Below are 15,115 nucleotides of genomic sequence, written 5' to 3'. Positions count from 1 at the left end.
ACTGACATACACGCTACGTTCGTTATAGTAAGATAACACACACACACACACACATATATATATATATATATATATATATATAGACAATTATATTAAACAATTGTTTTTGTGGTCTAAACTGCTAAAAAGAGGAAACATTGTGTTAAATTCAAAAGTTTCTTCAAAGGTGCACAAAGGCTATATGCGCAGAATTGCTACTAATTATGAACTGAGGTAGATTAAGAGAATACAACTAGTTAACAGAAGCCATCCGCCACCTGGCGGTAAATGTGAAGGTTTATAACGCTAGAAACTGGGTTTCGATATCCGTGGTTGGCACAGCACAAATAGCTCAATATGTAGCTTTGTGCTTAACTACAAACAAATAAACACAGCCAACCGACATATCTTGTATTACCTTATCTTAAAGTCACTCTTACAGCGCTTCCAGGACCTCAAACTGCGGATGCAGACTAATCAATAAGCCGTGCTCTGCCAGAAATAGCACAGGAAAAGGGAAGTTTTCATAATTTATACTATAAGTGTAATTACAAATTATGACAGAAAAGGGGGTTCGGCATGTTTAAATTTTTACACAACTTTGGCCAAATATTTGAAACTTCATGTTTTTTCATTGTTATTGATCATTAGTAACAAACAATGCAGTAATATTAAGTTATTAATAAAAGCTATAAATTATTTTCATCAGAGTTAGGTATATTCAACTGACTGTATAAGCTATCGGTTCTCTTTGTTTCTTTGTTTAAACGCAGAGCTGCACAACGGGCTATCTGCGTTATAAGCCTTTAGGCTTACCATTAAGCCACCAGGGGGCGATGGGTTCTGAAGCATATCATGCCTCAATTTAATTTGTTAGCCCAAATTATCAAAGTACACTAATAGTTCAACTTAAGTGGATAAAATTCCATCAGATATTTACAGTCAAAAACTAACCTAGGTGTCTAAAGCTATTGTTTTATTTTAAAATCGTAAACTTTGCGTTTATGTGTTCAAGTCAGAGTGGTAAGTGTTTAATAAAAATCTCAAATGGAAGAATACATAAACTGGTTTAAGGATACTAGAGAAAAACAATCTTCTATTGATCTTAACGTTATAACCACAGAAAATATTTCTCAGCTGATATTTATTATGTTTAAAGATATCTATTTTATCTGCTATAGATTCATATAGTACGTTGTCAGTTATCTAAGTGTCTCATAGAGACAAAAGTGGTTGATAATAATTTTTAACAGTTGACTTTCGCTTGTGAGAAATACGACGCAATATACATTTTAAGAGAAATATTATAACATCTATGGATAAATAAAATGCAAGTTAATTGAAAACACATTGAGTGATAACAGGTTATTGCGTTTCACTTTCCAAGAAACTAGAATGTACAGTTTCCTTTTTTCTTAGAATTTTTTTTCCCCATAGTCCTTGTGGACCGTTGAGCCGATGGCAGATCTTGCTCTGCCATCGTTTCTAAAGCTGTTTTTCTTACGTCAAGGATGCAACCCACTTGACAGCCTTCCCTTTTTGAAAGGACGAGCATGTTGGGTGTGACAGGGATTCGAACCCGCGACCCTCAGATTGCGAGTCGAGCGCCTTAACCACCTGGCCATGCCGGGCCTCTTTCTTAGAATACTTGTGAGAAAAAATTGCCCTCGAAATTCTTAAGCTGTTTTACTTTAACTAAATAAAAGTATGCAGTTTCATCATACCATATTAAAATCGCAAAATTTTGTTATCGGTAACGGTATAGTTTCGTGAAGTTCCAGCCAACTGTTTTTTTAAGACATAGATTTTAATTTAACATGGATAACAGGCAGCCGAGTTGGCTAGGCATATACGATATTCTTCCGGCAATAAAAAATTAAGACACAAGAAAAAACACATTTCTCTTTATACTTCAATACAATTTCCCACTTCACACACCGCAAGATAACAGTACTCACATTATTGAGATAAACCTTGTGAAATTTCAATTACTAAAGCATTGTTCTCTATTTACGTGAATCAATATCTGGAAAGTGTTCCAATTAAACTATTCATATGCACTATATGAATTGTCGTCACTAATATCTCAAAGAACTTGATCCCACATTGATCTTAACACAATTTGTATGATAAAAGAATATTTTGTGAAACATTGTTATTATTATCCTCATATTCATGTTGATTGTGAATAATATTGATAAAATTTACTTGTTTTAGTTCCTTAAAAGTTCTCAACGAAAAAAAAAAACGTAAAACATTTAATTGTTTCAGAAATTTCATCTTTTAAAAGATATTCTATAAGTGAGGAAAAAAACTTTTGAAAGCGTTTTAGTATTATTAATTTATTTGTTGAAACCTATGTGCTATTGCAACTAAATACATTTTAAAAAATTATCATTTAAAAAAAAATGTAAACACACACACACCCCATATATGTAGAATAATTAGAGCTCATTGGAATTCCTACTACTTGGCTGTATATTTTTTTATTTAAAATTATTACAGATACGAAAACGTAATAAGTCCTTCATTTTAATTGGCGTAATAGATTTGGTACTTATAATGATTAGTTTTATAATAAACCCGACAAATTAAAATACTTAGAACACGAAAAAATCTTTTATAGGAATCTGAGTATATAAGGTAGTAAAATCACGTGTTTGAATGATACTGATATTAAATGTATAGTTTACAATTTAAAAATACTTTATTATAGTTCCATTATTTAAAAAAATAATAATTTAGGCTTAATATTATTGTTTTCACCGAATTGGATATTAATATAGATTTAAGTGGATGTGTATGTAATTTTGGAGTGATATATAAATATGGCAGTTCATGAGAAGGATTGTTTTCAGTGGAAAATGTTTTAAAATTTTGAAACTTATTACGGTTTTGTTCCTTGTTTTTAACAAAGTGAAACGTTTGTGGGCTTCTATTTCTCCTACTGAAATTTGTGTATAAAATATTTTATATACGAAACCAAATTATTATTGCTTTTTCTATAGGTACAGTTCCAAATTTTAAGTTGTTGAACTTTTTTCAATTAAGTAAATATTGATAATATTGGAATACTATTTCTTAATTAAATCGGGTTAAATCTTCCTTTTATATGACTAGTGATAAATGTGTTCTATCCCGTAAAATACTGCGGGGATAACTAGTTAAATATCCTAATTTGACTATACAATGATTCAAATTATTCAGATATCTCTGAATAAAGAATACACTTAATAGATTCGTGCACTATATTTTGTGTCTTGGAGAATTTTATTAATTTTATTCTTTCATTAATTAAATGTTTAATTTTTTTGTTATTTTTGGATCTGTTTTCCTTCTTTTATCCTTTCATTGTTGATTTGAACATTTCTTTGTTCTTCATGGCGATTTAGTTTTCTTTGTTGGTTATTTAACATATATATACTTGTACACTTAAATGTTTTAAAAATCTACAGTTAAACCTATACTTGATGATATTCGGATTAATATTCAAATCGTACATTTCTCCGAGATACGAAATACTTTCTTGATACACCACCATAATAAATAATAACTAATATAACTCAAAATATCACTATAAAAAGAACTTGGCCAAACTTTTCAGCCAAAATTGCGTATTTGTTTACAATGACGAACGTTAAAAGTGTTATTGTAATTACGTATTGTAACAATGAACCTTCTTATTAAAGTATTCTGGACTAAAAAGAAACAAGTCCCACGTTTAAGTGAATAAAAATCAAAGATAAATTAATAGAGATTTTATAGACTGAATGATAAGTAAGATACATACATGTTGTTTCATTGTTTATGATTTTGGAATCATATGTCTTCTACAAAACAAGAAGTTCATTTAAACTCATATAGCTTAAATGCCATAACACAAACTAAATGAAGTCATAACATTTTATAATCACTAGAAAACAATTTTAATTAATGCCGAAATATGATATTATTTTTTGTACGACAGTATACGTTACATCAAAAACGCTTACATTATACACAAGGAATGCATTGCATTAACTTCCACAAAATCATAGTTGAAAAATAGATTTTATTAACGTTTTGGCAGTGGATGTAAAATATAGTTATCAACTATTTTCTATATATACCATGATAAATCTATGTTTTAAACCTCGCACTGAAATGTCATCATACATGTAAAGCTCTATAAATGGTACATATAATACAAATATTGTTTGAAATTGAAATGTTTTATCTATAGTTCAGAATTGACACGCACAAATAATCTTTATCATACACAATCAAACATTTTTGTCTTTCAACCTTTAAAATGATGAAAACATTGAAGGGAACAACAATATTCTAAGTACGTACAATTTCAATTATTTGTCAGTGACTTATTACAGTTTTTGTTAAATTGACACGCCCATAAAAGTCACTTTCTAGAAAACACTGAATTTCCATATCAAATTCAACCAGTTTTTTGTTTTACAGAAGGTTGTAGCCTAAAACATGAAGCTTGTTCGTAAGTATATTAAGAACTAGTGAAAGATAAAAGTTCTTAAATATTATATAATGTATTACAAAAGTTTGACATCTTCATTGAATTGCAAGTAGAACAAAGACAATCAGAGTGTAAGACCATTTTATACAGAAATCCACTCAACCAGCAATGGCCAGAGTGTAACTTTGATATAGACACTTATGTCTATTTTTGTTTGAGAATTTATTTTTGATACCACTAGAAGGTTTTGATACAGGATTAAATCATATATCATTTAAGAGTCCCATCTTTTCTGCCACATTTTCAACACCATTATTAAAATCATATAAAAGTATATACATATTATAATTGTATCGGTAAACTTGTATCTTCATAATTTAAAGCAGATTTATTTAGACTATAAACCATTTCAGTTCCCAGAATTCCAACGTGACCAGGGATTCAAGCAAATCGGATCACCCCTTGACTATTCAATATGAGTGACTAATAAAACATTTACCCAAAATAAGGATCTCGTAACAGAAATATCCAACAAATATTACAGAACACTCAAGGAGTCTAAAAAAACACTCAAAGAAACGTAGAATCTTTGTCATTCCACCTTAAAGCTTCAAGAAAGTCTGTAATTTCAGTGTCATACATAGATGTATAGTTCAAGCGTCTAGTTCTGTATGAAATATGTAATTCAGGCATGTAAAGCACAGAAGAAGTCAAAGTACTGAGCTCAGAGTCATCAGTGTATATGTGCAGACAACTACGTCATTTTTAAATGAAGTCCCTTCTGTATCAAAGAATAATTAGACGATAGTCTTTTTTTAGATATTACTCTATGACGTTCGAGATCTACCAGAGCGTAGAGATTTTCAGAAAGGGGAATGGATATGCAATGATAATTTTATATGCCACTTCAAATTCATTGAGATTTGAACTGACCATATACAAAAAAAAAAAAATTAAAAAATGAAGCATTAGCCTCCATATAGTAACTACAATGGCAATACACAACTAGCGACTGGATGATCAACATATGACATAATCCTTACTGAAAAACTGAAGTGAGAGTGGAAAAAAAATCCTCGGATTATATACAGACTCAATAATTTTGAATAGAGATTAGCTTTAAGTGATGTAGACGCTAAAACATAACTTGTACATCCATAATCAATACGGGACCCAATAAATGAACTATCTACAAGTGATAAAGTTTCTTTATTCGCTCCTCAATTACAGCCAACATAATATTTTTCTTAAGGCATTTATAATACTTTTGCTGAATGTTTTACTTCCATGAAAGGAGATGAACAAACCACATTCCCAAAACGTTAACACTATGTTATATCTGAATTGTCTGATCATTGAAAGCCAAAATAATCCTTTATGATTCTTCCTTACCAAAGAGAATAGTGTAAGAATTAATAACAGAAATTCATTAACTCCATTTATCATACCAATCTGAATTTTTACGTAAAGCCTTTTTTAGTATTATAGCATACTTGACATTTCTCACTGCTTTTCATATAAATATTTCGTAAGCCAAAATGGACAGAATTAAATCATTGATAACCAACAGCAAAAGGAGGAGGACAAACAAGAGGTGTATCGTTATCCACATTAATATCATCTGAAAGCACTGATACAACTCTTATTTGAGCAAAGCGATCATGTGTAAAATTGTTTATCCAATTAAACTTTGGGCCGTGTTTCCAAGAAAAAGGTATGATACCTGTATGGCATAAGATAGCGTGTTTCCAAAAAGAAGGTATGATACCTATATAGCATAAGATAGCGTATTTCCAAGAAGAAGGTATGATACCTATATGGCATAAGATAGCGTGTTTCTAAGAAGAATGTATGATACCTGTATAGCATAAGACAGTGTATTTCCAAAAAGAAGGTATGATACCTATATAGCATAAGATAGCGTGTTTCTAAGAAGAAGGTATGATACCTGTATAGCATAAGATAGCGTGTTTCCAAGAAGAAGGTATGATACCTATATGGCATAAGATAGCGTGTTTCTAAGAAGAAGGTATGATACCTGTATAGCATAAGATAGTGTGTTTCCAAGAAGATGGTATGATACCTATATAGCATATTCTAGTAAATAAGTATAAAACACTTATTTCATGGGTCAAATAATTTCAAACAAACACCATCCTTCCCTGGAGTAGAATAGTTAAGTTACGGTTATTTAGTTCTTGACAGAGTTTAGATAAAATGAAACTTCATATAAGGGGGAGGGATGAATGAACATTTTCATGATTTTCAACTGTTTTTACTCGCAATTCCAAATAAATTTGTATGAGTTGAAAAATATCAGAATTTTCATCATTACTAATCTGAACAAAATGTCTTGCTAGTAGATTTGCCTCTTCAGGATCATAAGAGTAGAAAATGTCATTTGTACTTTTTATAGTAGGAATGAAAATCGTTCAGTAAACATTATTCGATCTCTTAATTAATCCACAAATTATCTAAAATGTAGAAAGAGTAGAGCAATATTTCTATTATTTCTAATAAATTCTCTAACTTTAATAATGCTTTTTACAATAGCCTTTATCTATTGATATTAAACCCATTGTATAGAGTTTCGAGTGACTGAACTTTTTCTTTAGCCCTCTCTCTATCTGTAATGGCTTTATCACAAACAATATTCCAAAAAAGGGTATATTTGTTCTTAGAAATAGTATTTGTTTTTAGTATGATACTGATAATAGTTTTCAAAATAGAAGTAGTGACATTTTCATTAAATAGTTCAGAATCATCTGAAGTGCAATTAAAAGTGACTGTTTCAACAGTTTTATCATTTGGCTTTATGAAAAGACAAACGTGGTATACTTTGGATTTGGATATTTGTGGATATTTCACTCATAGACTTAATAAGAAAAAGTAGTCACGGCCACAAAACTCCAACTAAACTTCCTGAAAAACTTGTTTGTAAGAGTGGGAGGTTCAAACGACTTCGATCTCCATTTCGTTTAAATATGTTCTTATACCATTATTCAATATAACTAGTATATTCTGCTCCAAAAAAATTTCCTGACTACTTTCCCACTCTAGTCTTTGTTAGGGCTATCCCATAACGGGATTTCAACATTGAAATGATCATATATAAAATTGGACGGCTTAGAAGAAATGTCCAAGAAAGATTATTCATCAAATATCAGGATTGTAAATGACCATACGAAGTGTAAATTAAACTATAATACATTCAACAGTGTCATAACTATTTTATACAAAATAAACGAGGTCATCTCGTACTAGTGTAACTACACATCTACGGCAATTGTCTCCATCTTTTTAAAAATATTGTATTCATTTAAAAATAGGTTCAAAGAGGATTTGAGAAAAGTTTTTCAATACAAATCACAAGCGGAAGATTAGGCTGCTCACAAATGTTTTCTTAATTTCAACTCCAGACAAAACACTCAGTATTCCATTGAACTATACAATTAATGTTATCAGAGCCATAAAGTAAAGTAAGTACCTTTTCTGGAATGATGCTAATTCTGAAGATGGAATTAACCAAATCAAGTGTATTTTTTAATCTTATTTGAATAAGATTTTTTCATAAAGTTTTTCCCTCTCTGGTGTAAGAAATAATTTTGATTAGAATAGAAATCTGTGAAATCAATATCTATAAGAATCTGGTTTGGTTTGTTTTGAATTTCGCGCAAAGCTACACGAGGGCTATCTGCGCTAGCCGTCCCTAATCTAGCAGTGTAAGACTAGATGGAAGTCAGCTAGTCATCACCACCCACCGCCAATTCTTAGGCTACTCTTTTAACAACGAATGGTGGGATTGACCGTCACATTATAACGCCCCCACGGCTGAAAGGGTGAACATGTTTGGTGGGACGGGGATTCAAACCCGCGACCCTCAGATTGCGAGTCGAGCGCCCTAACCACCTGGCCATGCCAGGCCCTTATAAGAATCTGTATTTCAACATCTTTATGATTTTGTGTTCTAGCAGCTTCTGTTACTAATTTTTGATGCTGTTGTTTGAGAGTTGCTACAGAAGAAACATGTTTAATAATTCTAATGTTATTTCCAATTTTAGCTTTGTCACATACCCTACAACCACTGAATGCTGCAAAATGTTTAGGGATATCTTTCTTTGATGTTACTCAAATATATGATTTTCATCCCAACACACACAGCACCTGAGTGAATGGCAATTTTTCACAAATTGTCTATATCTCTGATAATTATAACACCTTACCGGAAGTGGAGTAAATTTCTTTACTCGAATAGACAGTATCAAAGAAACACTGAGGTAGTCAAAGCTAACCACACCAGATTCAGTCTCCACACCATTTTCCCCAATCTTAAACACGCATAATACAGCCGGTTGCAGATCGACACTCAGGCTTTTGTCATATGAACTTATTGGTACATTGTCGGTAGTGCCTTTAACCTGGAAAGTTTAACAGTCATTTTGACTGAAAAGCAGTCAAACAGACGAAATTCCTTTGTCAAATTAAACGGTTTTCTGTTTAATAGTATTTTAAAAAACAACTGATTCCAGAGGGACAACCTTTTACACAGGCCCATTTTTAGCACTGATAAATTTATAAATCGAAAATAGATTCGACTTTTCCAACTTAACTACGATCGACTCCATAACAATCATTATCAGAGATTTGCTTCGTTTAAATTATGAGCTCAACTCAGAATCGGATCTGCGGGAAGCTCGTTGACATCCTTGAAAAACATGGAAGTCATCCTCCACGTCTGAAAAGTTTTCACCTGAACCATAATCACAATCTCTGTCACTAATGCTTTAAACGTTGCTGTAACGATCGTTTTATACACTCCTTGTGATCGTAATCATCACCACATGGTCGATCTCATTTTGAATAACTTACTGTGTAAAGAGCACGATAATAAAGCAAGGAGTTGCTAACAATGTGAGTAGGTGGTGTATATTTGTACAAGATATCTTTACGAATATTGTCTATACAAAAGTCAATACATGTTACATAATTATGATTATATTTTACATTTTTCAGTTACAAGACAATAAAATTAAAATATTCCACTGAAACATTACAATAAAACAACAACATACTTAACATAGTGAGAGTTAAACTGATCGGCAAATCTAATAAATCTCCCTAGTGATCGTATTAGAAATTAAAAATATTAAGAACATTGCCAATTTTACGTTTGAGTCAATATTTTCAAAAGAACAACTTATATTCATTTTAATCCCCCCCAGTGACACATGACGCTAAAAACCTTGGTTCGATATCTGTGGCGGGAAAAACACGACTGGCTATGTGTGGCTTTGGACTTAAAAACAATCAAACAAACAAATATTCATTCTAATCGTCCTAAGAACTAGAAAACATGAAACATTTATAGCCAAAATTATTAAATTATAGAGACATAAGTAACGTGTTTTATTTGGAATTAAAGAAAAAACAGGGAGAAAACGGAAAGTATAAAATATATTCCAGAGTTTCGACGTTGCATTGAAACTTACTTATGATAAAACGGCATTATTAAAAACAAAACAAAAAACGATATCAGCCTAGCATATGCTACATTTTCAATTATCGAAAGGGTTAGAGTTTCATCTATTCTTTAAATATGATTTCTTTGTTTTGTAGAGTTCTCTCGCAAATGTATGTAGGGAATATCTGCGTATAAACGTCACTAATTTGGAACTGGCAGACCCAAAGGAAGCAGCAAGCCAACAACACTCTCCTTCAACTCGTAGGCTCGAATATGACCGAAGAGTGGAATATGATAATGATCATTAATATGATAGTGTACCCACAGATCCCAAATGCATGGCGTATTTTTGCAGAAACGGAAAGTGAACTAGTTACCCTCGAACTCACTGTTCGAACTCGTGTACGGCTAAATCACTCCCGTCCCTTAATGTGATTGACCAATCGTTTTGATCTGACATGTTCTATGTTATCGTGGATGTGACTTCATACTATGTACTTTAGTAAAAATCACAACTTGTACTAAAATCGATTAACAAGCTTTAAAAATATCTTTAACAGTAGCGCTAGATAAAACTACATAATTTTGGATTAACACGGTTAAAGTTTCGTTCTACTTCCTAAACTAAAAAAGGCTGATATGTTCATAATATGTGTACTCCTATTTTATGCAATAAGCAGGTTTCTATCTGGTCTTTTCAGTCGCCGTGTTATCTTGTCGCTTGATGAGATAATGTCTAAGTTGACAATAACTTTTACTGTAGCTTGATTATACATTAAAATAAGCAGTTATAATGCCATAAAGAATGGCATGTATTTTATGAGGAACGCGTCACACTAAACTCCCATTACATATATTTAAGTTTTTGTTTTATTCTAAATGATATTAACTTGTCGATTGCTATGTTAACAAATTTATTTCTCTTTAAAATATGCGCTTTTAACACTGTTTGGATCACCCATTTTTAATTGATCTATTGGAAATTGAAAATAACTCACAATGTATTATGAATGACTAGTTTGTAGGATGAAGTAAACATACCTAATAGCATCCACCATGCTTAACCCCATGTGGACACAAAGGACCGCATGGTCGGGCCTCTCCTCGGGAGCGCCACTGATGCAGTAGTAGCAGTCTCCTAGGATCTTTATGCGAAGCTGGTGATATTTCTAAAACCACAAAAACAAATGGAATATAGAAAATAATTTCAAACATATACGTCAATAATCCCCTTTATATACATATATATATGTTTAAGATTTTTTAAATTACAAAAATTTCCACAAATATGAGGTAATTTCTATTAAGTCGAAGCATAAATTACGCAATTCCCGAACAAAGGAAAAGCTGTATTTTTGTTACTTAATTTATAGTTTTGGTAATAATAAGTATCAAGAGTTATTTGCAAGATGCGTATTGGATATTAAATTCATTTTATAAGAATACTTAGGTGTTGAATCTTAATTATATAGACTTATAAAAAGTTGGACTACATCTTTTATTAAAAAATCCGAAAGTTTTTCTTAAGGATTAATATAGGTTTTTGATGGAAGTATTTGAATAGAAAAATTAGTGTCCAGATCACGTTAAAGTGGAAATTATGATTAAGCTATGTTAGGTAACGAAGGCAACTTAGATAACATTTTAACAGAGACTAAGCTTTATGTAACATCAATGTCTCAAACTAATTTTATTTTACAAGTTCTAAAAATTCATATTTTTTTGGTTTTGTTATATTTATAATACCTAACAATGTAAAAGTCAGAATAGAAATGCATCTAGTTCTCCAAGTTAATAAAAATATTCAATCTAAAATATATACCGCTAACTGTGTTTTTTGGTTGTTAGTTTTATCGCAAAGTTACATAACGAGATATGTGGGACGATTTTGCTGTGGATATCGAACCCCGAATTTTAACGTTATAGTCTTTCAAGCGTATCGCTGAGCCACTAAAAGACCCTAACAACAATGAAAATAAAAATAATTGTTAACACTCATGTACATTGACTTGATACATTTTTGTGAGTAATGATGAACCATATTCAATCCCCTAATCTCTTTACTCCTACAAAAAAGAACAAGTATAAAAAGTAACTTAGTGAAAATATGTCATTAATTTTATTACCCAAAGAGATTCTAACCACTTAAAAATGAAATTAATCAAGCAATTTACTTTTTAATTTAGTTTGTATCGCACTTTCAGTGTTATGTATTTTCCTGCCATCTATGATAAAACTCAACCAACTGACCCAAAATATACTATTATTCAAAATTGGTTGTTAAGAAAACCTGTAAACCTTATGTTAAAAAACATTAATTAGATTTGATGAAAGCTTCTGGAAAATTATATCAAAATAAAAATAAACATTTTTTATGTTTTGTTGGGATAAATGCCAACAAAATATGCATGAAACCAATTGCTACATTCACTGTTCATATAAATATCTTCTCCATTTGATAAATGTCAAGGTTTTCCTTGTTCATGGCAAGATTAAGCGTCAATACCGTTTTCTTGTCGCATTTGTTTTCTTCTGGTTTTCGGAAAGCTGATTTGAGAGGAATAAAAAATTGTAAAGGAAATCATTTATCTGTTATTCTTCTTTCAATAAATAGTGCAATATATTTGCTGTAGATGAATACAGCTTCTTTTGTTTACTCTTTGTCTCTCTGCATAATCTGTGGTAAGATTTTTGAAATATGTTCAGTGTTTTTGTAAAACTATATACACTTTCTTTTTTGGAATTAGTTAAGTCGCGTTTGACGATTTTGCCTTTTGGGTTAAGTTTTGTTTGTTGTTAAACACAAAGTTATATTATGAGCTCGCGGGTATTTAAACACTGAGTGAGGGTAGCTCATGCTTAGTCTGTCTCATAAATTTATTACTAATGCAAAGTATGAGAAGTCGACAAAACTGTTTTGACATTTAGTTTTGAAGTATTAAAGTTTTATTATCTAAATACCTGCACCATCGATCAAACAATATTTATCTGTAAAAAGAGAAAAGAAAAATTTGTCGAAACGGAATTCAAATGGAAGTGCTTGTCTACCAACAGATGCATAAACTTGACTGTCTTGAGTACTTCAAACCAATGTATACATATATAATTTATTTTAACTTTAACAAAGCACATAGAAGCTTTTCAATTATTGTAATTACGCATAAATAAGAGTGATGACAATACTCCTGACAGCTAGAAAGACTGTCTAAATGTTTGATGTATAATATAAATCTGAAATTTAAATCATTTCATTGGTGTTTCTTTCATCTTAAGTTTATTTTCCTTGTATTTCCTAAACATATCACACTGCCTTCGGTAAGGCTGAATAAGTGTTATACAAGCATCTTAAACTTACTTTATCAAACTAACATATATGATGGAAAAATCATTAACGTCGCAATGCTCTTTTTTCACGCAATTTTCGCGTCGGTATAAAATAAAGATTATAAAAAAGCAATGTTTAGATATCACATTCAATACATCGGCCATACAAATTAACCTTTTGGCTAAATTATTAAAACATTTCAAATTAAATAATGTAATTAAAAAGTAAAAAGTAGTTAGTACATTTTCAAATAAATATAATAATGTGTCAAGATACTGAACAACTTTTACGACGAACTTATTTGAGAAAAGCTTCATGAGACACGAAGTTACACGAACAAATAAATTTCTTTTTTTATAACTTTCAAGTAACACAAATCTATTGTAAGTTTCTTTAAATACGTGAACTCGATTACGATTTCATAGCTTCATGAATATTAAGTAAACAAACGGCAATGTCTTACTTCTGCTAGATTATCAAATCGAGCAAACAACTCATTTAGAGTCCTGACAAGTTCAGCTGCAGGGCAAGTGGAAGAAATCGCAGTGAATCCAACAATATCGGCAAATAAGATGCTGAAAATGACAAGAAAACTTTGTATTATGCATATACATTTATTCGTCATTACCGAACTAGTAAATTGCATTTCAATGTTTGTACTGTTCAGCGAAAAATCAGTTAATATATGCATAGAAACTAACATTCCATTGTTAACAGTTGGTGCGTAGTTAATTATTCATTATTTACTTGATGAGGTAGATAAAAAGTAATTATTTCACTTCGTATCCATTCACTTACGTATGCAAATAGATGCTCTTCAGTTCCATTAACGTTCTGAAAGATATATTTTAATCTATACATTTAAAAACTAAGATTGTCCAACATCCAGACTTCTGATCCCCACGAAACTTTCAGGAGGTTTTTGATATGTCCAAGAGAGATTCTAAGACCTCATTTTTTTCATCTTTCACCAAAGAAATAAATGCCGTACCTAGCATGGTTACCTTTGCTAGTGAGAAATAAATATTTTTAGAGGACTGTAAGCCTGGTCAAGTCACCTCTTTCCCCCAGTCAGGCACCAGCGGCTAATGGTCACACTTCATCTGAGCGTAGTATGTATATTCTTCTGATTGAACTTTTTATAGACAAATAAAACAGATTGGGTGTGGTGTACTGGATAACATTCCGAATTTCATAAGGGATGGTCCAAGGTTTGAGGTGTGATATCTGTTAAATACATTGTGTGATTTCAGCTGTGGAGTCGTTCTGAAAGTGACAGCTTTGTTATTCGGTGGTGAGTAACTACATATAAAGCAGGTGTTGCTCTCCTTCTAACTAATATTTCTAAATTAGAGACGGCTAAATTTAAGCCTTACAGTTCTATAACCTCGTTGTTTAGCCCGTGTATCGTATAAGATCTCGTTCAGGATAAAAATAAAAAATACCAGAGTGAATAAAATGATATATTACAGCTGTATTGAGAAAGAATGTAAATGTTCTATAAATCAGGTTGAATTAGTTTGTTTGTTTGAAGTTAAGCACAAAGCTACACAATGGGCTGTGCTCTGCCCGCTACGGGTATCGAAACCCGGTTTCTAGCGTTGTAAGTCCGCAGTCATACCACTGTGCCACTGGAGGGCGGTTGAATTAGTAAATTACTTGGGAATTATTTATTAACTGCAATGTAAGAAGGGAACAGCTTATTACATTACTATGAAAAAATAATCAAAGGTAATATATTTATTTGTTTTGTTAAGAACTATTTTATCAAGAAACACTTTAGAATGCTATATTACTCAATATTTAAGTGTGTATTAGAAATGAATAAAACCCTATAACCCGAGCGCTTTCGAAAGGCGGAGCTTTCTTCTTCAGGCGAAAATTG

General features: G+C 31.4%; 1 protein-coding gene across 1 annotated transcript in view; it reads right to left on the bottom strand.

Annotated features, from left to right (window-relative positions):
* The window catches only part of LOC106456994 (adenylate cyclase type 3-like), a 92,964-nt gene that overhangs the window by 61,420 nt on the left and 16,429 nt on the right, over positions 1 to 15,115 (bottom strand). The window contains exons 4-5 of the mRNA XM_022382796.1: positions 13,694 to 13,805; positions 10,947 to 11,074 (exon numbers count right to left, since the gene is read on the bottom strand). Coding sequence (XP_022238504.1) covers positions 10,947 to 11,074; positions 13,694 to 13,805 — 240 coding nt within the window. The remainder of the gene's footprint in view (positions 1 to 10,946; positions 11,075 to 13,693; positions 13,806 to 15,115) is intronic.

This window comes from Limulus polyphemus, unplaced genomic scaffold (assembly GCF_000517525.1).
Source record: "Limulus polyphemus unplaced genomic scaffold, Limulus_polyphemus-2.1.2 Scaffold279, whole genome shotgun sequence".
In the NCBI taxonomy this organism is placed as follows: Eukaryota; Metazoa; Arthropoda; class Merostomata; order Xiphosura; family Limulidae; genus Limulus; species Limulus polyphemus.
The sequence above is the reverse complement of the archived record's forward strand: the minus strand, read 5'-3'. Positions and strand labels throughout refer to the sequence as shown.